The sequence below is a fragment of the Trichomycterus rosablanca genome, chromosome 23, assembly GCF_030014385.1.
Source record: "Trichomycterus rosablanca isolate fTriRos1 chromosome 23, fTriRos1.hap1, whole genome shotgun sequence".
Lineage (NCBI taxonomy): Eukaryota > Metazoa > Chordata > Actinopteri > Siluriformes > Trichomycteridae > Trichomycterus > Trichomycterus rosablanca.
In genome coordinates this window covers 18968278-18993008 of record NC_086010.1, presented here as the reverse complement: position 1 = coordinate 18993008, position 24731 = coordinate 18968278, and the positions used below count along the sequence as shown (strand labels likewise).

Below are 24731 nucleotides of genomic sequence, written 5' to 3'. Positions count from 1 at the left end.
TTTCTGTTTTGTACTGAATCTAGACTGTTATCTTCGTTACTTGCTTCATGTTTGTCTTTATGTTTTCCTATTCATCTTAGATCCGCATGTTTAACGGTTCAAATCCCACTTCAGTCACTTCAGGACCTTTTCATCATTTTGTTTGTGTTTACTACTCATCTCATTGTTTAACCCAGCGGTCCCCATTTCATATAAGATATAATTTCACAGACCAAGGGGGTCGGGGGATTTAAAATAGAATAACTGTAGAATGGAAAATCAGTGTGAATCCTGAGCTTTTCTCACTGCTCCCACCTAGTGGTGATAAGAGGCAATAACACCCGAAGAGAATTGGAAATCGCTCTTGTAGCGTCTCTAATTATTTAATCTTTCTGTTCGGCCCGGTAATAATACCCACGGACCGGTACTGGTCCACGTCCCAGTGATTGTGGACCACTGGTTGAACCCTTTAATGGACCGCTTAACCATTTGGTTGACGTGTTAAACTCAAAAATATTGCTAGATGGTTTTAAGAAAACAGCTGAAAAATTATCCATGAAAAGCTGCATCATTTTTATGATCGTCTCAAATGTTTGGTAGAGGCTTAACAAAAAAATACTGTGTGCACTAGTAAAATACGTATATGTAAATAAATTGTTTGTTGTTGGTATAGTCTGAAGAAACTAAGAAATGCAAAGAAATATAATTATAAAGATTATTTTCTTGGTGAGACCATTACAGGGTTATTAGGCTAACAGAGTTTTCTTCTGATAAACCAGAAACACAATAAAAAGACTTTTAAATCGTTCCAAGTTTTTATTGTATGGTTTGTGATGACCATAAACCAGGCTGAAGGACGTGTTCAGTACAGTACTGGAATGCGGCAGGGTTGTTTACTCAAACATGAAAGGATAAAATCATGTTATTTATGGAGCGTTACGTTCATTAAGATCTGAACCGTACAGACTGAGCTCACTCAGATCGTATGAAGTGCCGCCCTGTTTTTTATCCCGTTTCCTCTGGATTATGAAGGTCCGGATGGTGTATCAGGGGTAAAACAGATCCGACGAATGTGATGAAGTGCGCTTGTTTCTCCTCCTCTGCGCATTAATTAGTTTGGTTATGCATTTAAATGGGTTTTTCTCAACGTCCTGAATTTTAATGAAACGATTTGACTGTTTTCTCTCTCTGTGTGAGATGTAAATAAACTAATTAGGCAGAATTTGTGTCCTTAACATCAGATAAAAGCAGAATAAACACTCAGCGGGGATTTAATTGAACTGTGCGGGTAATTATATGCATATGCATGCTGATTATGCTATATCTCTTATAAACATATGAAGTTACCACTTCTGTTTATGTGTTTATCTCTCTGTCCTGTCACTGCAGGTCATACATTAATATTTACTCACTCACTCACTTAACCGCTTATCTAATCAGGGTAGCGGGGGGGGGGGGGGGGGGGGGAGCCTATCCCAGCTTTTCAATGGGCACAAGGCACACAGTAACACCCTGGACGAGGCGGCAGGTTCCCGTCACATCTAGCAGGAGCAGCGTTGTTGGCACGGCAGCCTCGACTCGCAGGCTTCAACCTCGGTTGGGTAAACAGGTTTCCGTCAGAACCACCCCGTTAAAATGTGAATCATTAAGAGTAAAATATCAGTTCTACAGAGAGTAGCCTGAGCCCCTGCGCCCCTGATTATTACAGCAGAACTAAAAGTGAGAGCGAGCAGGTCACAAGGTCATGAAGGCTTTCACAGGGCATCAGCGCCCAACTCACCCACCGTCATCAAACCTGAGTGATCGTACAAGAGAGGCAGAACGACAGCAACCCAACATCCCTGATCACCACACGTTTCTATTACCAAGAACCCCCAAGCTCTGCAGCTTTGTCTATATTCAGGGCGGGCAAATCTGACAAACATGAGAGCACCAGACTGCCCAGACCTTTTAGATCTTTTCTTATTAAATAATGATCATTAGGATTTAAATCAAAGCTCATGTGGACCTGTTTAACATGTGTACACATGACACCGGATATGGAGGGCTGGTAATTGCTTACTGTAATCATGCAGTGTGTTTGTTTTTCATAGGTAGTGCATGATCTGAGGATGCTGCAGGACTCGTGATGTAAATATCTGTGTTTAATTCATCCTTTATGATGGTTTAGAAAGGATTTGCATAGCGGTTAGCACACCAAGCAGATTTATTAGCTTGTATTCAACATCTCTGATATTTATTAGCTCCTGTGCTGCTGTTATTATTTCTCCGAGTGCAGTTTTTCACTGAGCCAATTACGCCGCACACATGGGATTAATCACCTCCCGTAAGTCTCCAGTACTATTATTACTTTTCCTCCCAGGATGTCATTAAAATGAGATAAAACAGCACATTTTGGGAGGTAAGAGGAGAGATTGTTGTGTGCGTCTCTCCGCCGCTGGTGTCCTGCTCTTTAGCGTGGGATTCGATTGGAGTTTAATTATGGAGCCACTTCAGTAACGCTGATGTTATTATCCGTGTGTTTGGACAGCATGTGTTAATTCTATTCTAATTTTGAGTTAAGTTCAGTCTAAATGAGCGCGATACTGATCATTAACACTAAAAAACACAGATTTAAATGCCGTCCAGGCTACAGTAAACAACCTACTGCACAGTTCATGTACGATTGACATGTTGGTAAAAACAAAATATGAAATGTGTTTCATGTCATAACATTATAACCACCTCCTTGTTTCTACACTCACTGTCCATTTTATCAGCTCCACTTACCATATAGAAGCACTTTGTAGTTCTACAATTACTGACTGTAGTCCATCTGTTTCTCTGCATGCTTTGTTACCCCCTTTCATGCTGTTCTTCAATGGTCAGGACCCCCACAGGGTCAGATTCTTAGCACTGCAGTGACACTGACATGGTGGTGGTGTGTTAGTGTGTGTTGTGCTGGTACGAGTGGATCAGACACAGCAGCGCTGCTGGAGTTTTTAAATACCGTGTCCACTCACTGTCCACTCTATTAGACACTCCTACCTAGTTGGTCCACCTTGTAGATGTAAAGTCAGAGACGATCGCTCATCTATTGCGGCTGTTTGAGTCGCTCATCTTCTAGACCTTCATCAGTGGTCACAGGACGCTGCCCACGGGGCGCTGTTGGGTGGATATCTTTGGTTGGTGGACGATTCTCAGTCCAGCAAGGACAGTGAGGTGTTTAAAAACTCCAGCAGCGCTGCTGTGTCTGATCCACTCATACCAGCACAACACACACTAACACACCACCACCATGTCAGTGTCACTGCAGTGCTGAGAATCATCCACCACCTAAATAATACCTGCTCTGTGGTGGTCCGGTGGGGGTCCTGACTACTGAAGAACAGCATGAAAGAGGGTAACAAAGCATGTAGAGAAACATTTCTTCCATCTTTAAAATGTCTGTGTATTATTATGAGGCTGTTGTAATGACATTATAATAGTGTCAGAGAAATAAGAAGAAGATCTGGGCACTAAAACAGAAATTTTATTAATGCAGAAAAGCCGTTGAAAATCGGAGCCGGTTTGTTACAGGTATCAACACCCTGCTTTATTAAAAAGCTCCATCATCAGCTGAGTGTTTCTAAATGTGTGATTTATCGGGGTTCTTACACAAAAGCGTGTTGCAGGTTATTACCACCTAATGGAGAGAGTTACTAATGAACCCAGAACATACGATAAAGGAATTTAAAGCCAGAACCGACGCTTTAAACAGTTTATTATTGCACATCGGTGTGATTTATGACGCGTCACTTCAATTCCATCATGTGTGGATCCAGGAGAAGGAAACAGAGTTGTTGTTGGGTCGTCGGTGTGGATTGCAGGGTGTGCGGGGAGGGGACGCGTCTGTACGGTGGATATCTCGCAGTTTGAGATCTTCGGTTTCCTTCTCCTCGTGTTCCGTGCTGGAGGGGATTCTCGCCGCGTTTTTCTGACTCGTACTGACAGTGATGTGTTTACCAGAATACACACTCACCGTAACCGAGGAGGGAATTTTTACAGACGCCCCAGAAGCCTGGCAGGCGTGCCACGTCTATTCCATAAAGATTCCTCTGCTTAAATGACAGTGACTCTTGAATTTCATCAAGCTCTTTATCCTGGTCAGGGTCGTGGTGGGTCCGGTTTACGGGGAAACACTGCGCCGATCCAACACAGGGTCTGTCTGTAAACCTGTCTCTCTCTCTAAACAGACACATTTCCCATCAGTGTGAAGTGGTAGTGGGAAGCAGGGCGGGGTCAGACGGACCCTATGACAAGCAAACTTAGGAAGGAGTTATACTGAGTGATTTAGATCGGTTTGAGTTACGAGTGATAATCATAAGCAGCTTTAATAGATACCAGTTAGATATGATGCACTCGTGTAGTTACACCAGTAACTATAATTAGTCAGCAATTAATTCACATTTTTACTGGAGCATGTGGTGGAGTTAATGGGTTAATAGGGTTAAATACCCATCAGTAAGAGCTGGTGCTAACGTTCTAGCATGCTTCCTTCCTCCTGTATTTCCTTCCTTCTTTCCTTCCTTCCTTCTTTATTTCTTTCCTTTGTTATTTCCTTCCTTATTTATTTCCTTCTTTCTTTATTTCCTTCCTCCTTTATTTGCTTCCTTCTTTCCCTCCTTCTTTATTTCCTTCCTTTTTTATTTCCTTCTTTCTTTCTCTTGCTTACTTGTACTTGTTTTTTTCCATTTTATATATTTTTCTTTATTGATTTTTATTTCCCTTTTCATGCTCCTTATTCTCCTTATACTTAACTTACATTCTTTATATCCTCCCTCTTCATTTTATTTGTCCTTATAGTTTATATTTATTGTACCTTCCACCTCTACGTTTCTAACAAAGCCTTATATCATTTGAAATGAAAAGCCTGAGAGCTCTGAGGTTTCTCGTTGTGGTTTGGGTTTCAGTCGAGCTCCACATGCGACCTTGAGGGCAGAGGACAGAAAAGGAAGTTTTTAGGTTTATTCAGCTCCCTCAGAAAAAAGCCACATAACTACAGCGCTTTGGTTTCTCCACAATCTCGGGAACGCTGGATATTTCCGTCCATCCGTGTGAGGGAATCCAGCACAGAGAATCAGAGCATTTAAAATAAGAAGTTGGATGAAGAGCTTCAGGGTGTGACCGGGTGAAATTGCCGGTTTGGCTGGTCCAGATTTAAATCCGACTCAGCCTGTGGTCGTCCTTCTTTAGCGGCCCTTAAATTCCTCCGTTTTGGCGAAGGCGGCCTTCAGTATGTCAGACTTTAGGCAGCGCTGCCTGCAATTACACCGCCACCGCCTCCAGATTCTTTACTCAGCTTCGAGCCAGCGCCTTTCATCACAGATTCCTGCCAGTCTAATGTGATACACGTAAACACATTTTACACCAGTTATGATTCTGTCTGATGCTCTCAGAACAAATGTAAAAAAAAATGTTGGTACTGGATTTTTTTAAAATAAATATTTTAGAGCGAGAGACAGAAAGTAGAAATGCTGATTCAGGCGTGTGAACGTTTTCAGTTCTGCTGTAATAAAACTGCTGTTTATTTCAGCGTTTGTTTGATTTTACTCCACAGCAGCTTCCTAGAATGTTCAGCAGCACACTTGGTTTACAGGCTGTGGAGGATCAAAGCCACACCGCCATGCTGCCACTCTTGGACCCCTGAGCAAGGTCCTCAGTCTTTATTGTTATTTATTGAATGACAGATTCTGACATGGCTGAATATAAATGTAAAAATCTATGCCATCTAACCAAGGGTCGCTTGATATGGACCTGAGTTTGGTGCTCACATCTGGTAACTGTATGTAAAGAGTTTTGCATGTTCTCCCCTGTCCATGTGGTGTTTCTCCATTTTTTTATTGGCTACAATGGCTTTCTCCAACTTCCCTCATGCATAAGGTGGATTGGATGTGCTAAATTTTCATTAGAGTCAGTGATTAGGTGGATGTGAGAGGGTGTTCCTTCCTTCCTTCCTTCCTTCCTTCCTTCCTTCCTTCTGTCCTTCCTCCTTCATTTCCTTCCTTCCTTCCTTCTTCATTTCCTTCCTTCCTTCCTTCCTTCTGTCCTTCCTCCTTCATTTCCTTCCTTCCTTCCTTCTGTCCTTCCTCCTTCATTTCCTTCCTTCCTTCCTTCCTTCCTTCCTTCCTTCCTTCCTTCCTTCCTTCCTTCTTCATTTCCTTCTTCATTTCCTTCCTTGCCTTCCTTCTGTCCTTCCTTCTTCATTTCCTTCCTTCTGTCCTTCCTTCCTTAATTTCCTTCCTTCCTTCCTTCCTTCCTTCCTTCTTCATTTCCTTCCTTCTGTCCTTCCTCCTTCATTTCCTTCCTTCCTTCCTTCCTTCCTTCCTTCTTCATTTCCTTCCTTCCTTCCTTCCTTCTGTCCTTCCTTCTTCATTTCCTTCCTTCCTTCTGTCCTTCCTCCTTCCTTCCTCCTTTATTTCCTTCCTTCATTTCCTTCCTTCCTTTTTAATTAATTTTTATTTCCCTTTTCATGCTCCTGATTTTCCTTTTATTCCACTCATCCTTATACTAAACTTACATTCCTTATACACTCCACCTTCATTTTATTGGTCCTTGTAGCTTATATTTATTGTACCTATTGTTTCCTTTTTAATTTTGTATTACTTTCTTTTATTCTCTATTATACATTCCTCCTTTCTCCTGTCTCTCCTCCTCACTCACTTTCAGCCCCTTTCTTCATTTCTGTTTTCTACATAAAAAGGTTGTGTTGTTTTTGTTGGTAAAATCAGTAAAGCCCATAGCAGAGTTATCAAAAGCATCTTGGAATATTCTTTTATCACAATATTTCCATGATTGTAAAATGAAAATTGAATTTCTCTGGATTTACAGATGCTGTTCTGCTCAGTTCTGCATTTTTCTGTCTGAACAATATTTCCTTAATCAGCTCAGAATCTGTTCTCCTGCAGCACCGAGTTACCTTCTATATAAAACCAGTTTCTATCTAACACAACAAACTCTGCAGCAGTAAATGTGTTTTCTGTAGATACTCAGAGTTTTTACCCAGTGACAAACAGGCTGCAGAGACAAAAATATCTGGATCAAGGAAATCTGTGAGTGCTGCTGCATTTCCATCAAATTATGGATTTATTTCATCATGGAGACGTTCAGCTGGATGCAAATGTCAAGCTGTGAGTATAGAAAAATAATCACTCCTGCATTGTTAGATCAAGTGTGTCGAATAAATCAGGCACCTGTACACACAGAAGCATCACTTCTATATGACCAAAAGTTTGTGGACATCTGAAATCTGAACATCATTTCCAAACCCATGAACATTATATAAGTTACTGGTGCTTCAGTGCATTCAACAAATCAGGTCTAACAAAATAGGTCAATCCCCAAACTGTTGCCACAAAGTTGGTGGCATTCTCTAGAATGGAACAGCGTGCAGTACAACAGAATAGTGGATAGTTTAGGACACTGGGAGCCTAGTGTGTAGAGCTTTGTACTGTCAGTTGGAAGATTATCAGTTCAAATCCAGGCTCTGCCATTCAGCTACTGTTGGCCCTTGAGCAAGGCCCTTAACCCTGTCTGCTCCAGGGGCTCTGTAATGGCTCTGACTCCAACTTCCAAACCTGCTGTGGTGGGGCTTGATCTTCTGATTACTAGTCCAGTACCTTAACCGCTAACCTACAACAGCCCACTGGTTTGGTCAGTAATCATTATAAAGGAGGCAGCAGGATGAAAACGGTGGTGTGTTGCTGATACCAGCTCTTATTGTTGGAAGTCCGAACCCGAACCCATCCTGTCGTTCTCTGAATGATCTCCGCTGATGGTGCCAGCCGAGTCTCATCCACGCCAGCTCAATCCTGGATAAAAGTGCCTTCATGAAAAATGCATGGTGTTTTCGCGCGCTCACAGACGGGATAAATTAGCCGGCTCGCGTTCTCCTCTCCCTGCAGCAGATGCTGGCGATGCTTCCTCAGCACCGGCTGGAAGAGGAAGAGAGGGAAACGCTCCGTCTCGCACCGAGGATGCGGGTTTGTCGGCGGCGCAGGAGTTGGAATCGATTCTGGCCGGCGCTGAATGGCGAGCCGCGGTGGTGTAATTGTGTCCGCGGGAGCCGAGACGCGTTCAATAGCCCCGCGGGGGAACTTCTGCCAACAAATCCCCGTCGGCTACAGCGGGGTGTGAAGTCTGGTGTTGTACACGGCTCGCATCGTGTCTGGCTGTCTGATGTGTGTGTGTGTGTGTGTCGGTTTCGCTCGAGTGTGTTTAAAGTCGACTGTTAAAAGCCGTCTGTACAAACACCAGTAAAACAAGCAAACAGCCTCAGTGTGTCACACACTCACATCGGGAGGTGTGGGGAAACAGGAGTACCCAGAGGAAAGTGGCAGACTCACACAGACTGGAACAGAATTACAACTTAAATACATGATATGGACAAAAGTATTGGGACACCCCGACATGTGTTTCATCCACAATGATTGCTAACACGTATATGAAGGAAATTACTATTCCAACTTGGCAGCAACAGTTTAGGGAAGGCCCTTTCTTGTTTCAGCATGACTGCGTCCCAGTGCACAATGTGATCTCTATAAAGACATGAAGAGTAAGACACTCGACAGCTTTGGAATGAACCGGAACATCGACTGAGGCTTTCTCGACCGGCATCAGTGCCCTGACATACATGGACTGAAAAGGCACAAATTTCCACAGACATACTCCAAATTCAAACTCATTCTAGTGAAATGATCACACAGAGGTTGTATTTTATTAGAGTTTGTTTTTACATTTACGTTACTCAGAGTGGCTTACTGCACTGTGACTGTATATTGTCTGTGCAATTGAAGTTTAAGGGCCTTGCTCAAGGGCCCAAGAGTGGCAACCTGGCAGTGGTGGGGCTTGAACCAGCGACCTTTTTATAACTAGTCCAGTACATTAACCGCTAGGCTATGACTGCCTCAAAATGTATATTTATGGCGCTTAGGAGGCACTTTTATTCTAAGCGAATTACAATTGTGATTTTATACAATCTAAGCAGTTAGGGACCTTGCTCAAGGGCCCAGCAGTGGCAGCCTGAGAGTGGTGGGGCTTGAACCAGCGACCTTTTGATTACTAGTCCAGTACCTTAACCACTAGGATATGACTGCCTCAGCAGCAGGCACTTTTACCGTAAGCGAGTTACGATTGTGATTTTATACAATCTAAGCAGTTAGGGGCCTTGCTCAAGGGCCCAACAGTGACAACTTGGCAGTGGTGGGGCTTGAATCAGCGACCTTCTGATTACTAGTCCTGTATCTTAACCCCCTGAACCCCTAGGATACAACTGCCTCAAAATGTATATCTATGTATATTTATGGCGCTTAAGAGGCACTTTTATTCTAAGCGAATTACGATTGTGATTGTATACAATATAAGCTGTTAGGGGCCTTGCTTAAGGGCCCAACTGTGGCAACCTGGCAGTGGTGGGGCTTGAACCAGCGACCTTTCGATAACTAGTCCAGTACCTTAACCACTAGGCTATGACTGCCTCAGCAGCAGGCTTTTTTACTGTAAGCAAATACATATTGTGATTTTATACAATGTAAGCAGTTAAGGGCCTTGCTCAAGGGCCCAGCAGTGGCAGCCTGGGAGTGGTGGGGCTTGAACCAGCGACCTTTTGATTACTAGTTCAGTACCCTGACTACTGACCTTGGTGTTGTCGAGTGTCTGCATACAGCCCTGCCATGGAGTGCCGTTCTGTCCGGAGTGTGTTAGAGCATCGTGCTTAGTGATTACGGGGAAACTGCATCCCTGCAACCCTGATCAGTGTAAAGCAGGGAGAAATATAAACCTAAACCCTTTTTAGTTTTAGTCTGGGTCAGACAGACGAGAGTAAATCAGTGATGTTTTGCTGTAGAGTTTAAACAGAAGAAGATTTAAGAGACTCTACAGTAAAACAGGCGTGTTTACGTGTCTTTATAAACAGTTTATACTGAACTTCCATCCATCACGTCTGTACCGGGTACCGAGACATCGGAACACCCTGACGCGCCCTAACGCGCCTCTTTCTAACGTTCAGTGATACGGATGAAATGGTTTTACGACACAGTTTACTGCATAACGACCCTCAGAAACATTAATGCACTGTGATAGCGGACGCTCCCCCCCAGTTTCCCTCCAGTCTTATATCATATAGTTTGTTAGAACGCTGCTGCAGGTCGTGCTCCATTTGGTCCACCGGCCCATCAGCGCACAAACACACTCCTAACGACATTCTGTACGCTCCATCCATCAGCGGGATTGTGTATTCGTACCCACGTCTGGCGTGTGGGAGCCAGTTTGTAATACAAATACCTGGAACTGGAACTGTGCTCCGAGCGAGCGTGTGGTGGTCCGTCCCGTCTGTGTGTTTCAGGAGGGACGTGTATAGCAGTAACGTGTCCTGTAGCGCGTCAGGCTATAAATAGATACAAATGTGTGCGTTCTGTTCTGTTTGGTTCTGTTCTGTAGTAATCGCTCGTGTCTGAGAGACGCTTATAGTCCGGATTTAGCTCCATCTGATCTCCACCTTTTTGGAGGCTGAAAAAAGCTTTAAGAGGAAGAAGATTTTCATGTGATGATGATGTGAAAGCAGCGCTGCATCAGTGGCTACGAGCTCAACCATACACATTAAAAAGTTGGTACGACGCTGGAAAATTGCATAGGAAGGCGACGATTTAGAGAAGTGATGTAATTCTTAATAAATAGAGTATAAAAAAGTGCGCTCGTAAATGGTTATATGCTAAACTGTACATTTATCTGCACATGTACCTTACAATTAAGTAATTTTTCCATATATTCCAGCTTGTTTGGAAACTGGTGTCAAAGCGCAGGGTCAAACATTATACAGCGCCTCTTGTTGGGCCTTGCTGGGATTTACAACCTCACAACCTTCTGATTAATAGCACAAATCTCCACCCACTAGGCTACCATGGTCCCAATTACAGTAATCCCTCGCTATATCGCGCTTCGACTTTTGCGGCTTCACTCTATCGCGGATTTTATATGCAAGCATGTCTAAATATAAATCGCGGATTTTTCTCTGGTTCGCGGATATCTGCAGACAAGGGGTGTGTTCGAAAAGCTAGGGAGCTCTCTACATAGACGCATTTCACGTCATCCTGTGCGCTTCCGATAAGGAGGCTGCTCCAAATCCTTCAACATTTCAACGTTATTTTCACTCAAGAACGAGTGAGCATCCGACGCTGCCTTAGTGATCAAGGCAATCCCAGAATTCATTGCGGGTCGGTCGCTCTTCTCTTACAGAAGAATAAACATGGCTGACGGTGCGGACAAACGAATGGAGTTCTTTTCAAACGTAAATAAAATATTACTGATTTTTAACTTGTATAAACTTGTACCGAGTGTTTTTATTTGCAAGTTCGGGCTTGTCAGGAAATGTAACCGTAATCGGTACCTGAAGGGAGATGTTATATTGACATGTTAGCGTGCTGTGCTACCTCAATTCATTGGTTTTAATGACAAGATGCTAAATGCTAAACCCGATGGAATCGGGTTATGAAAATAACTATATAAACACATGGTTTTTACTTCGCGGATTTTCACCTTTCGCGGTGGGTTCTGGAACGCAACCCCCGCGATCGAGGAGGGATTACTGTAATAACAAAACTAAAGAGCATTTTGTCCACTCTCTATATCTTTCGATCTACACTGTATTTCATTCTGTGTAAGGCTCAGTTCCTGACAGGGAGCAAATGTTGGTATATATTCTAATATGAAATATTCCCTGATTTTAATTGAGCTTTTACCGGAGCTAATTAAAATTAAAGTATTGTGTTTTTTACAGTTAATTTTCTACAACTAGGTGAGCCAAAAAATGGGTCGCAGGAAAATAATAATGATTAAATAAACGAATTTTAGGGCGGCACGGGGGCTCGGTGGGTAGCACTGTCGCCCCACACAGCAAGAAGTTCCTGGTTCGATCCCCAGGTTGGGCGGTCCGGGTCCTTTCTTCTAGGTCCGAGTCCTTGCATGTTCTCTCCGTGTCCGTGTGGGTTTTCTCTGGGTGCTCTGGTTTTCTCCCACAGTCCAAAAAAATGTGCAGTCACTGAACTGCCCTGCAATGGACTCACGCCCTGTCCAGGGTTTTACTGTGTGCCTTGTGTTCATTGAAAAGCTGGGATAGGCTCCAGCACAACCCCCCCCCCCAAGACCTTGATTGGATAAGCGGTTAAGAAAGTAAGTGAGTGAGTAAACAAATTTTGCAAGGCACATAAACACAAAATGAACTTGTACATGAGCGCCCCCTTGTGGGGGCTTTACGTTACATCTCGAAAGCCACAGTGGGACCTGATTGCCACCATTTCCATTAATTAAAAATTTTAATTGCTTAAAAACAGTTCTACAGATCTACACAATGATTAGAGTAAATATTATTTTGACCACAGTTATTGAATATGGTAATGTATTCTGGTTTGCGCCTTGTACAGGCACATTGATAGTCGTGTCTGAGGCTACAAACAGGATGCTTGAGGAAATAACAGTCCCTCGTCGTGCTGATTTGTAGTGCTCGCTGTAGGAAAATTGTTCTTCACACTGATTTGGACGGAGCCGTCGCCGATTCCTGCAGCATGAGAACAGATTCGATGCTGATTACCTTTCTCCCCCCGAGACTCAATTCATCACGATTGGTGGATCTATAAATCCACATCGCGTGTTTCAGACTCTCAGTGAGAGTGTTTCTGCTCGTGTGTATGTGTGTGTGTGTGTGTGTGACGGTGATAAAGTTACGCACTCGGCTGATTCATTCCACCGGGGGTCAAACGAGCAACGTCAAGAGGTCACAAACTCAAAGAGTCGAAGCTCAACAGCTGCTTCTCCTCAAGCACTCTCAGGTTCTCTCAAGCTCTGATAGGAGCCGTCATGGTACCAAAAATCTGTCAAAATCTGAATTTAAATGGAGTTTGTGAGCCAGATTTGCTCGTCCAGCGTCTGTGCCTGACCTCACGAGTGCTCTTTTGAGTGAGTGGCCATAAATTCATACAGAGGCACTCCAAAATCTTGTGGAAAGCCTTTCTGGAAGAGTGGAGTCTGTTGTAGTTGCTTATGTTTTTGGAAACTAGTGTAAAATATCTATTTTCTTACATGTTAAAGATGTTCTTAACCCTTTGGTGGTTTTAACTATTTGGTTAAGCTTACTTTGAGTCTAAATACTTGGGTAAAAATAAGCTGTATGTAATTTAGCATAGTCAGTTTGTCTTCCGCTGGTGGATCCCTGATTGCAGTCAAGGTGAGTATACTGCTGCTCACGCCTCCTCCGACCCACGTGCAGCCCTTAGCGGAACCCTTTTCCACCTATGTATTCTGCCAATCAGGGTCCTTACACAGCGTTTAAAGACCCCACCCACATAGTCCGGTCATCCTGCCCTAGCAGAGCCGTGTCTGCTGCAGGCACTGCCAATTATGCCCCAGATGGTGCCCAGCCGACCGGTGGCAATGCAGAGTTTCGAACCGAGGAGTTCAGAATCTCGGCGCTGGTGTGCTAGTGGAATATCTCGCTGCGCCACCTGGGCGCCAAGTTGCATCATTTTTGAGATCATCTCAACTGTTTGGTAAAGGCTTATTAAAAATAATAATTGTTTGTTGTTGGTATAGTCCCAAGAAACTAAGAAATGCAAAGAGGGCGGCACAGTAGCACAGGAATGTCATGGGTTCAATTCCCAGGTGGGGCGGTCCGGGTCCTTTCTGTGTGGAGTTTGCATGTTCTTTCCATGTCTGTGTGGGTTTCCTCCGGGAGCTCCGGTTTCCTCCCACAGTACAAAGACGTGGAGATTGATGTTGAACTTGAACTAATGAATCATGGGTAATCTGTAACTACCTATCCGGTCATGGATGGAACCAAAGTGGAAACATCACCTTCAAATCCTAATAGATAAATAACACTGTGAGAAGGATCATGTAAATGGACACTACAAGGGGATTCAATCTAATAAACCATTATCTCTCCCTCTGTCTCTCTCTCTCTCTCTCTATATATATATATGTAGGTATCAGATGCACAGTGCCACGTCGGCTGGCTCTAACCACACCGCGTCGAGTCCAGGTGAGGCCGATGGCGCCCCGCGCTCCGGGATCCGGCCCGGCCCGCTTCCTGGTTCTGCTGCTCCTGATGCTTGAAAAAACGTCCTGCAGGGAGACGGCGTGGGCGGCGGAGTCACCCTGCCATCGAGCCGAGCATCCTTTCATCTCACACACAGGTACGGCCTTACATACATACATACGGTGTACATCCAGTAACACACACACTGAACTACTCAGAATGTGTTTTGGTCGAATCTCGGGCACCTCTACAAGGTTTCTAAGTGGAAGATGATTGTATATGAGGAACAGGACTGAAAGTAACAGGGCTGAGGGACTAAAACATGGATCTTAACCACATTATTCTACATTTCTGATGGAAAATAAAGATTAAAAACATCGATGGGATCTGGAGTCACTAAACACTGCAGGAGAAAAGCATTTCTGACAGATTTTACTCGTATATTCTAAAGTGTATTTTATAAGTGAACAAACCTGAAACATTTATCAGTCCATAAAGCATCTTAAATCGTCTTGTTTTGAACCTTTTCTCCCAGTTTAGTGTAATCAATCTGTCTTCCGCTGCTGGGGGATCCCTGATTGCAGTTGAGGTGGGTATATTGCTGCTCACGCCTCCTCCGAACCACACGCAGCCCTTGTTGGCACAGGCGCCTCTCTATCTGCCAATCAGGGTCCTTACACGGCATTTGAAGACCCCACCCACATATTCTGGTCATCCCACCCCATAGCAGAACCGTGTCTGCTGCAGGCACTGCCAATTATGCCCGCTAGATGGCACCCGGCCGACCACTGGCAACGCAGAGCAGTTGAGAATCTTGGCGCTTGTGTGCTAGCGGAATATCCCGCTGTGCCACCTGGGTGCCTAAAAGATTGATTCTTTAAAAGTGGTATAATATTTAAAATGAGATTTTGGGGTAGATTCGTTCAGGTGGACGTTTGTAGTAAAAAATATTAATTATATCAATTAAAAATCAAACCCACAGCGCAGTAAAAAGTGCATAAAGTCACGGGTCTGAATATACTGTAGATAAACTTTCCCACCTCGCCTCCTGTCATCACTATCATTTATTCACTTTTAATTTGTAGCTCATAGATCGTGTGATCGATGTTATTTGAAGTGCATTCCGCTGTAATTAATCTGCTCTCAGCTTGGAGGCTTCAGACTGAGCGTATTCATCTGCTCAGGGTCACCTTAAAAAAAAACACAGTAAATGTTTAGAGTGTTTGTTGTATTTATTTGCGCTGACATGATTAGCTGCAGCCACTGTGGTCCCGTTTCACTTCAGACTGAGCTTAATACGCTTAGTGCCCTTGCTTAGGGCTGCAAAAGTTCACCTGTTAGTCAGGCACCTTCAGAGGTGCCCGAAAAACTACTAGAGAGGGGGGTATGACCGACACACACACACACACACACACACACACACACATGCACATACACTCACACACACACACTTTCAATCACAGAAAGAACAAGTTCAGAAAAGTTGCCCTATAACACGTTCAGTGTAAATGAGCATTCATCTCACACACACACACACACACACACATGCACACACACACACTCACACACACTCACACACACACACACACACACACACATACACACACTTGCACACACTTGCACACACACACATGCACATACACTCACTCACGCACACTCGCACACACTCGCACACATGCACATACACTTACTCACACACACACACACACGCACATACACACACACTCACACACACACACACTCGCACACACACATGCACATACACTCACTCACTCACATACACTTGCACACATGCACATATACTCACTTATACTTGGACACACACACTCGCACACATGCACACATGCACACACACTCACACACACACACACACATGCACATACTCTCACTCACACAGACATTTGCACACACACATTCACATACACACACTCGCACACATGCATATACACTCACTCACACCCACACACACTCACTCACACACATGCACACACACACTCACACACACACTTACACACACAACCAACACAGTCTTGATCCCTTGACTGCATTACTTGCATCTTTGCACTTTATTGTTTTTATATCTCTGCTGCTATATAAACTCTATGCTGATAACTGTAGATCAGAACATGTTGTTTACCTCACCTATCATCCACTCAGTACCATGTACTGACCATCACTACACTCGTCTCTAGTCTCGTCTCCTTTAATGACCTGTTTTAGATTAGAAACGTCTCTGGTATTTATCGTACTGTTGTTTATCTGCACTGTGTGAATACTGTATAGTCTTGCACTTTTGGTTCTATGTTGCACCCTGGTCCTCCTGAACTCTTGAACTCGTGTAAAGAATGCTTCATATTTTGCAGCACGTTGCAATCAAGTTTTGATAGCTGAACAAAACTGCAGCTTGAAGTGTGTGTGTGTGTGTGTGTATTACTCCCACCCTTCAGAAACATAAGCACACACCAGCCACCGCCACGAAACTGCCAAAAATAATGGATTCATCCACACAGGGTGGCTTTATGCGCTCCCGTGATACACGAGCGAGTCGCACAGAGCGGGCTTATTTTTCTTCACTACGTTCCTCCATGTGTATATATATTTTTGCTCCGCTCCACCTGGCCTTGTAAAATAAGAGCTTCCTTACAATTTACAGCTCCTGAGATTTTTCATCTGGAGGCCAGATTACAAAAGAGTCAGAAGCGGGACTCACACAGACCTCTGCTTGGTTTTTTTTCCATCCTGGAGGGTTTGACATGTTGCTCGTGCTCTGTATAAATAAATTATCATTTTATTTATTACTCAGGCTAGTTTGCTCCCAATAAAGTCAATGCCGATCTGCTTTTACATGAAGCTGACAAACCAGGATGTTCTTTTTATGATGCAGTATATGGCCGTCAGTGTGTGGGCACCTGATGCCAAGCTCGTCGGACGTCTCATATCGAAAGCATGGACGTTAATATGGATTTGCTCCTCTGGCTTGTGGCTCCACTCTTCCTGGAAGGCCATGGAGCCCAGAAAGCACACATCCTAGAAGCTGTACCACCACGCCGGCCGGCATCTCCTTTCCAGGCTTTGCCGTTTTATTTAAACAAAAGTGAAGACATGCGTTAAACCCTGAATGGGTAGCACTGTCGCCTCACAGCAAGGTCCTGGGTTCGATCCCCAGGTGGAACGGTCCTGGTCATTTCTGTGTGGAGCTCCGGTTCCCTTCAACAGTCCAAAGACGTGCAGTCAGGATAACTAGAGATACAAAATCATCCATGACTGTGTTTGATATTAAACTTGAACTGATGAATCTTGTGTAAGCAGTAACTACCTGTCCTGTCCTGAATGGAACCAAAGTGTAAAACATGACAATGACGTTACAATCCTAATAAATAAATAAATAAATAAATAAAACCCTAAATGCAGATTTCGTCCTGTGCATGTTCTCAGGGCGGCTGCACGTGCGTTCACTCTGTTCCGCTCTCAAATTGGCACGTCGGATTAAGACTTCAGTCTCTCGTACGTGTAACTTGAACCAGTCTCGGTCTAAAAATCGATGCAGATGTCGGGACGCTCGTGTCTCCCGGCGCAGGTCGTTGTGCGTCTGCCTCTTCGGCTACTGTATCACTGCACACGGTCGGCTTTCTCACTTTCTGTCCATTAATCACGTCTGCAGTAACATCATGCTCAAGCAAATCATTTCCTCCTCGAGTCTGAGACTCAGAGTTTATTATTATGTATGGTTTAATTGCAGCACCATCAATGTTTTACTTCTAAAATCTTATAAAACTGTTATAATAACTGAGATAAGATATGTTATAATAACTGAGATAAGATATAAAACTGTTATAATAACTGAGATAAGATATAAAACTGTTATAATAACTGAGATAAGATATAAAACTGTTATAATAACTGAGATAAGATATAAAACTGTTATAATAACTACAACATTAAATCTCTCGTCGAGTGAACACAGATTTAAAAGTATGTCCAAATCATCGCTATCTGTTTTTAGTTACAATTTTTATACCGTCCCAACTTTTTGGAACTGGGTTTGTAATACATAAAAGCGTTCTATCAGGGTCTTCAAAAAGTTTCCTCACTTTTTTTTACTCTATTTATTAAGAATTTGAAAAACAAACTCCATCACTTTTCTCCATGTTCATCTTCTGATGCATTTTTCCAGCGTCGTACCAACGTTTTATATATATATATTTTTTATTTATTTATGCATTTTCTCCCCTTTTCCTCCCTTTTAGCGAGTCCAATTTCCCGATTGCGTCATGCTTCCTCTCCACTAATGCCGATCTCCGCTCTGATTGAGGAGAGCGAAGCTAACCCACGCCCCCTCCGACACATGAGCAGCAGCCGTATGCATCTTATCACCTACACTTTGACGAGTGCAGTGCAGCTCAGCACTGTGTACGGAGAGACACACCCTGACAGCACTCTTTTCTCATCTCTGTGCAGGCACCATCGATCAGCCAGCAGAGGTCGTAACTGCATTAGTTATGAGACAGAGACCCCATCCGGCTTAATCCCACCCATATCTGAACAACAGGCCAATCGTTGTTCATGTGGCTGCTCAGCCCAGCCGATGTATTCGAGATCCCAGCTCTGGTGTTCCGGCGTGTGTTTTTACTGCTGCGCCACCTGAGCGGCTGACGTACCAACTTTTTAATGTTTTTGGTTGAGCTCGTAGCCACTGATGCGCCGCTGCTCTCACATCATCATCATCACATGAAAATCTTCTTCCCCTTAAAGCTTCACAGAGCTAAATCCAGACTCTCAGTCTCTCAGACACGACCGATTACTACTCCTCCACCCTCACCGCTTATAACCACAATACCAAAATATAAGAGTGAGGAAACTTTTTGAACATTTTCAATACAAAAGCAGCTGCTTTAAGGTTTCTGGTACGATCAGGGTGATTTTTACTGCATGGCAGGTTTAATACTTACCTGGCAGGGTTGAGGGCAAGACTCATTGCACTCCGGTTGTGCTGACCCGTCATATTTTTCTCGTATTTCCCCCCATGGGGATCAGTAAAGCAATCTTATCTCATCTTAAAGTTTAAAGAGAAGAAGAGAAACTCTAACACAGGGATGAGGAGGAAACTCTTCCTCTTTTCTTACGTTTCTTCTTCCTCACAGTATTGGTTCTTATTTGCCCAAAATGTCATCGAATTTCAGCTTTCAGACGGCTGAGCTTTCGTTTTCCTTTGTTGTCTGGAGGGACTGTTATTCTGTAGATGACAGGGTTGGAAACCAGACGCCCTTCTCCTTCTCTTTCTGGTGCTGACCTGCAGGAATCCAGCTGTACAGACTCGTCTTTATATCAGTAAACTGAAGAATGAACCCTGATTCTTGAGGGGACTTTATCGATCCGTCAACTCTTCCACAATGGCTGTGTAAACATGCCAAGATTTCTGCCAGTCCATCGGTTTTATTCATTCTGGTCGCGGGATTTAACCAGACTATAGCAGCTTTCAGTCAGCTGGAGTTTTAATGTGCAGACGTATGAGACCCAAGGTACAGAAGCGTTTATGCTCGATTAATGTCTTCACCTATCGTCTTCATGTTTTAAAACGTTATAAAAACATTAAAGAGGCGGAATGTTTGAACTCACTCATACAGTTGTCACTTTTATGTCACTGATAAACCCTAGTCATTATGGGGAAACATATCAGTGCACACTTAGTGCAGGTCCCAAGCCCAGATAAATAGGAGGGTTGTGTCAGGAAGGGCATAAAACTGTACCAAATCAGACATGTGGCTGAATGATCCACTGTGATGATGCCCAAAATATAAAGGAGCAGTTTAAAGCAGTTGTTAATTTATTCAATATTGTGGACAGACGTCCAGTTAATGGAGTCATGGACCTTAAGTTTGGGAGAATGGACACGTCTAAATCTCCTCCCAACTCCTAATGAACTGTTTATATATTTTACCCATTATTCCTTTCTTTCCTCCTTGATGGATCCTCACACCCTTGTTTTCCTAAATAAATAAAAAGGGGGGCGTCAGCTATACTACCGCTTTATCCTGGTCAAAGCCATGGCGGGTCCACTTTCCCCAGAATCACACAGGTCCCACACAGGATGTCACTTCCTTCCCTTTCCCCAGAAATGGTAATTCATGTCTGTAAGTAGACACCCGACCGGGCGATAGCTCCACCGGGGAGTTGAACCCTGTATTCAGCTGCACCACGGGAGCTCCTGCTCATTTCATTCTGATTGGTGCTTTGATTAAAAGACATTTCAGTCGCAGATTTAATTGATAAACATTAATGTAGATTTTCTGCTGCTGTCTTCACTGATGGCTGCTTTGTCCGTTATAAAGACTCACGCTGAGCCGCTAAATCAGATTCGAAATGGCCATCAGTAGCACTGACGTCTGAAATGCAGCGCTTTAATTAGCCCTTCGAGTAAAAGCTTTTAACGCTTTCTTTAAAAACGACACTGCTGTGTGTAATCCCGACTGTCATGGTCCGTGTACATCTGCAGAATAACTCATCATGGGTCAAACCAGGCGCCCGACACGTGACGAATCTGCTCCATCATTTTCTAAAAGTGATAAATAAGCAATAACGTCAGTGTTTTAATAACTACTTACCCCCGTTTCAATGCATTTTTTATCGCCCACTTGTTTATGACCGTGCTCCGCCCTGTCATGTCTGATTTATTGGCTCGCCCGGGGCCCTCCTCCCTCTATAATTTTGTTCCAAAAGGCTATTAAAACCTTCGTTTCCAAAGTAAATTTACAGTCAGATCAAAAAAAAAAGAGCAAACACACGAGTCGAGGAATAAAAAGGTCTCTCCGGTTCGCTTCAGCCGAGGAATGGCAGATATTTCATCCCGTTTCCAAACACGGAGGATTCGATAGCGAGCAGATCTCAGAGGGAACGGCGCGGGGCGTCTCGCGTGTGCAGACCTCCAGCCGGTTAAATGGATTCCATGCCAAACCAGAACCACGAAAAACAGCAAACACACCAGCGTTTGGAAATCCGGAATATGATTAAATTACCGCATCAAAAAACAGCTCGACATTCGGGTTAAACCAGCTCCCATATCCAAATAAACACCACGTTTCATTACCAGTGCAGCACCAGTGTGAGGTTTAATTACACACTAAAGGAAAACTGGTTCAGCTTTTACTCACAGGTTCACAAAATCAAACATTAATAACAGAAAACGATGTTTAATGCATCATTGTGTTAAGATTTCACCTCCAACAAGTCACTAATAATGTAAAGCAGATAAATCTACAGTGTATCACAAAAGTGAGTACACCCCTCACATTTCTGCAGATATTTAAGTATATCTTTTCATGGGACAACACTGACAAAATGACACTTTGACACAATGAAAAGTAGTCTGTGTGCAGCTTATATAACAGTGTAAATTTATTCTTCCCTCAAAATAACTCAATATACAGCCATTAATGTCTAAACCACCGGCAACAAAAGTGAGTACACCCCTAAGAGACTACACCCCTAAATGTCCAAATTGAGCACTGCTTGTCATTTTCCCTCCAAAATGTCATGTGATTTGTTAGTGTTACTAGGTCTCAGGTGTGCATAGGGAGCAGGTGTGTTCAATTTAGTAGTACAGCTCTCACACTCTCTCATACTGGTCACTGAAAGTTCCAACATGGCACCTCATGGCAAAGAACTCTCTGAGGATCTTAAAAGATGAATTGTTGCGCTACATGAAGATGGCCAAGGCTACAAGAAGATTGCCAACACCCTGAAACTGAGCTGCAGCACAGTGGCCAAGATAATCCAGCGTTTTAAAGGAGCAGGGTCCACTCAGAACAGACCTCGCGTTGGTCGTCCAAAGAAGCTGAGTGCACGTGCTCAGCGTCACATAAACTGCTGTCTTTAAAAAATAGGCGCAGGAGTGCTGTCAGCATTGCTGCAGAGATTGAAAAGGTGGGGGGTCAGCCTGTCAGTGCTCAGACCATACGCCGCACACTACATCAAATTGGTCTGCATGGCTGTCACCCCAGAAGGAAGCCTCTTCTGAAGTCTCTACACAAGAAAGCCCGCAAACAGTTTGTTGAAGACATGTCAACAAAGGACATGGATTACTGGAACCATGTCCTATGGTCTGATGAGACCAAGATTAATTTGTTTGGTTCAGATGGTCTCAAGCATGTGTGGCGGCAATCAGGTGAGGAGTACAAAGATAAGTGTGTCATGCCTACAGTCAAGCATGGTGGTGGGAATGCCATGGTCTGGGGCTGCATGAGTGCAGCAGGTGTTGGGGAGTTACATTTCATTGAGGGACACATGAACTCCAATATGTACTGTGAAATACTGAAGCAGAGCATGATCCCCTCCCTCCGGAAACTGGGTTGCAGGGCAGTGTTCCAGCATGATAATGACCCCAAACACACCTCTAAGACGACCACTGCTTTATTGAAGAGGCTGAAGGTAAAGGTGATGGACTGGCCAAGCATGTCTCCAGACCTAAACCCAATAGAACATCTTTGGGGCATCCTCAAGCGGAAGGTGGAGGAGCGCAAAGTCTCGAATATCCACCAGCTCCGTGATGTCGTCATGGAGGAGTGGAAAAGCATTCCAGTGGCAACCTGTGAAGCTCTGGTAAACTCCATGCCCAGGAGAGTTAAGGCAGTTCTGGGAAATAATGGTGGCCACACAAAATATTGACACTTCAGGAACTTTCACTAAGGGGTGTACTCACTTTTGTTGCCGGTGGTTTAGACATTAATGGCTGTAATTGAGTTATTTTGAGGGAAGAATAAATTTACACTGTTATATAAGCTGCACACAGACTACTTTTCATTGTGTCAAAGTGTCATTTTGTCAGTGTTGTCCCATGAAAAGATATAATTAAATATCTGCAGAAATGTGAGGGGTGTACTCACTTTTGTGATACACTGTACAGTGCCAACGAGTGTGCTGCAGGAGAAATCTTAATTATTTGGTTATTATATAAGTATTTGTTGATACCTGCTGTTAAAGAATTTAATTGGCCAGTACACTGACCAGAGCCCTGACCCCAACCATATCCAACACCTCTGAGAGAAAGTAAAATACCAGTCGTGAGTCTCGGTGCCCATCATCACTGATGCTCCTGCGCTGAGGGTAGATTGTGAGCACGAGTGGTGCATTTTAATACAGGTGAATCATCATGGCTAATTACCTCTCATTATTATACAGAAATATGATTTATAACCTTCTGATGTCTGTGTGCATCTTTCTGTCTGTTTGCCTGTCTTTCTAACTGTGTATCTGTCTGTCTGTCTGCCTGTCTTTCTAACTGTGTGTATGTGTCTGTGTTGGTGCATGTGTGTGTCTGTCTGACTGTGTGTGTGTGTGTGTCTTTATGTGTGTTTGTGTCTGTTTATGTGTAGGTGCATGTCTGTCTTTCTGTATGTGTGTTTAGGTGCATGACTGTCTGTGTTTAGGTGCATGTCTGTCTGTGTTTAGGTGCATGTCTGTCTGTGTTTAGGTGCATGTCTGTCTGTGTTTAGGTGCATGTCTGTCTTTTTTGTCTGTCTGTTTATGTGTTGGTGCATATGTGTCTGTCTGACTGTGTGCGTGTGTGTGTGTGTGTGTTTGTCTGTTCATGTGTTGGTGCATGTGTGTATCTGTGTGAGTAGGTGCATATCTGTCTGTCTTTCTGTCTGTCTATGTGTTAAGGTGCATGTCTGTCTTTCTGACTGTGTGTGTGTCTGTGTGTAGGCGCATGTCTATCTGTCTGACTGTGTGTGTGTATGTGTCTGTTTATGTGTTGGTGCATGTGTGTCTGTCTGACTGTGTGTGTGTCTATGTGTTTAGGTGCATGTCTGTCTTTCTGTCTGTCTGTCTTTCTGTCTATCTGTCTATGTTTTTAGATGCATGCCTGTATGTATGTCTGTCTGTCTTTCTGTCTGTGTGTGTGTGTAGGTACATGTCTGTCTGTCTATGTGTTTAGGTACATGTCTGTCTTTCTGTCTGTCTGTCTGTGTGTGTGTGTGTGTAGGTACATGTCTGTCTGTCTATGTGTTTAATTGTGTGTAGGTGCACGTCTGTCTGTGTTTATGTGTGTTTGTCTTTCTGACAGTCTGTGCATGAGTGTGTGTGTGTGTGTGTGTGTGTGTGTGTGTGTGAGATCTTATCCAGACATCATTAGTGTGATATAGACAGAACTGAACACGCTGATAAATGAGTGTCAGATTTAATCAGGCTTTTTTTCCTCTCTTCATTAATTTGTTCGCATTGATCTCTGACGTTCCCACGTCTCACTACTGAAGTACACCGGCGCATTAGGAGCGCCGATACGAAAACGGGCACCATGTTAAAACTCATCAAACTCCAACAGCCCCGAAAAATCAGAATCAGGACGGACAGGCATGAAATTGGCACGAGCAGGAAACTGGATGTTTTCAGTTCTGAGGCTTTGATGCAGAGTATTGAGGTTAATATGAAAAGTGCCATGTGCACACACACACACACACACACGAGAGCACACACACACACAGACACACACACACACACACACAGCATGATACATGACGTGTTTTCTCTTCTCCTGTTGCAGAAATGGAGCCGTGGATCCACCGTTTCAGAGCTCAGGGCACAGTGGATTATTCACAGCTCACCTTCGACCCCGGCCAAAACGAGCTGATTGTGGGGGCGAGGTAACGACCTCTTACTCTGTTACTCCATGTGAAATCAATTCTATTCTGTTCACGTCCAAATGAACCATTAA

The 24731-nt window shown here is 43.7% G+C and overlaps 1 protein-coding gene across 1 annotated transcript in view; it reads left to right on the top strand.

The window, feature by feature from the left end:
* sema5a (sema domain, seven thrombospondin repeats (type 1 and type 1-like), transmembrane domain (TM) and short cytoplasmic domain, (semaphorin) 5A) overlaps window positions 1-24731 on the top strand; it is a 124071-nt gene that overhangs the window by 25366 nt on the left and 73974 nt on the right. Inside the window, exons 2-3 of the mRNA XM_062985554.1 lie at window positions 13971-14180; window positions 24561-24660. Of these exons, the coding sequence (XP_062841624.1) occupies window positions 14036-14180; window positions 24561-24660 (245 nt within the window). The 5' untranslated portion in view covers window positions 13971-14035. The remainder of the gene's footprint in view (window positions 1-13970; window positions 14181-24560; window positions 24661-24731) is intronic.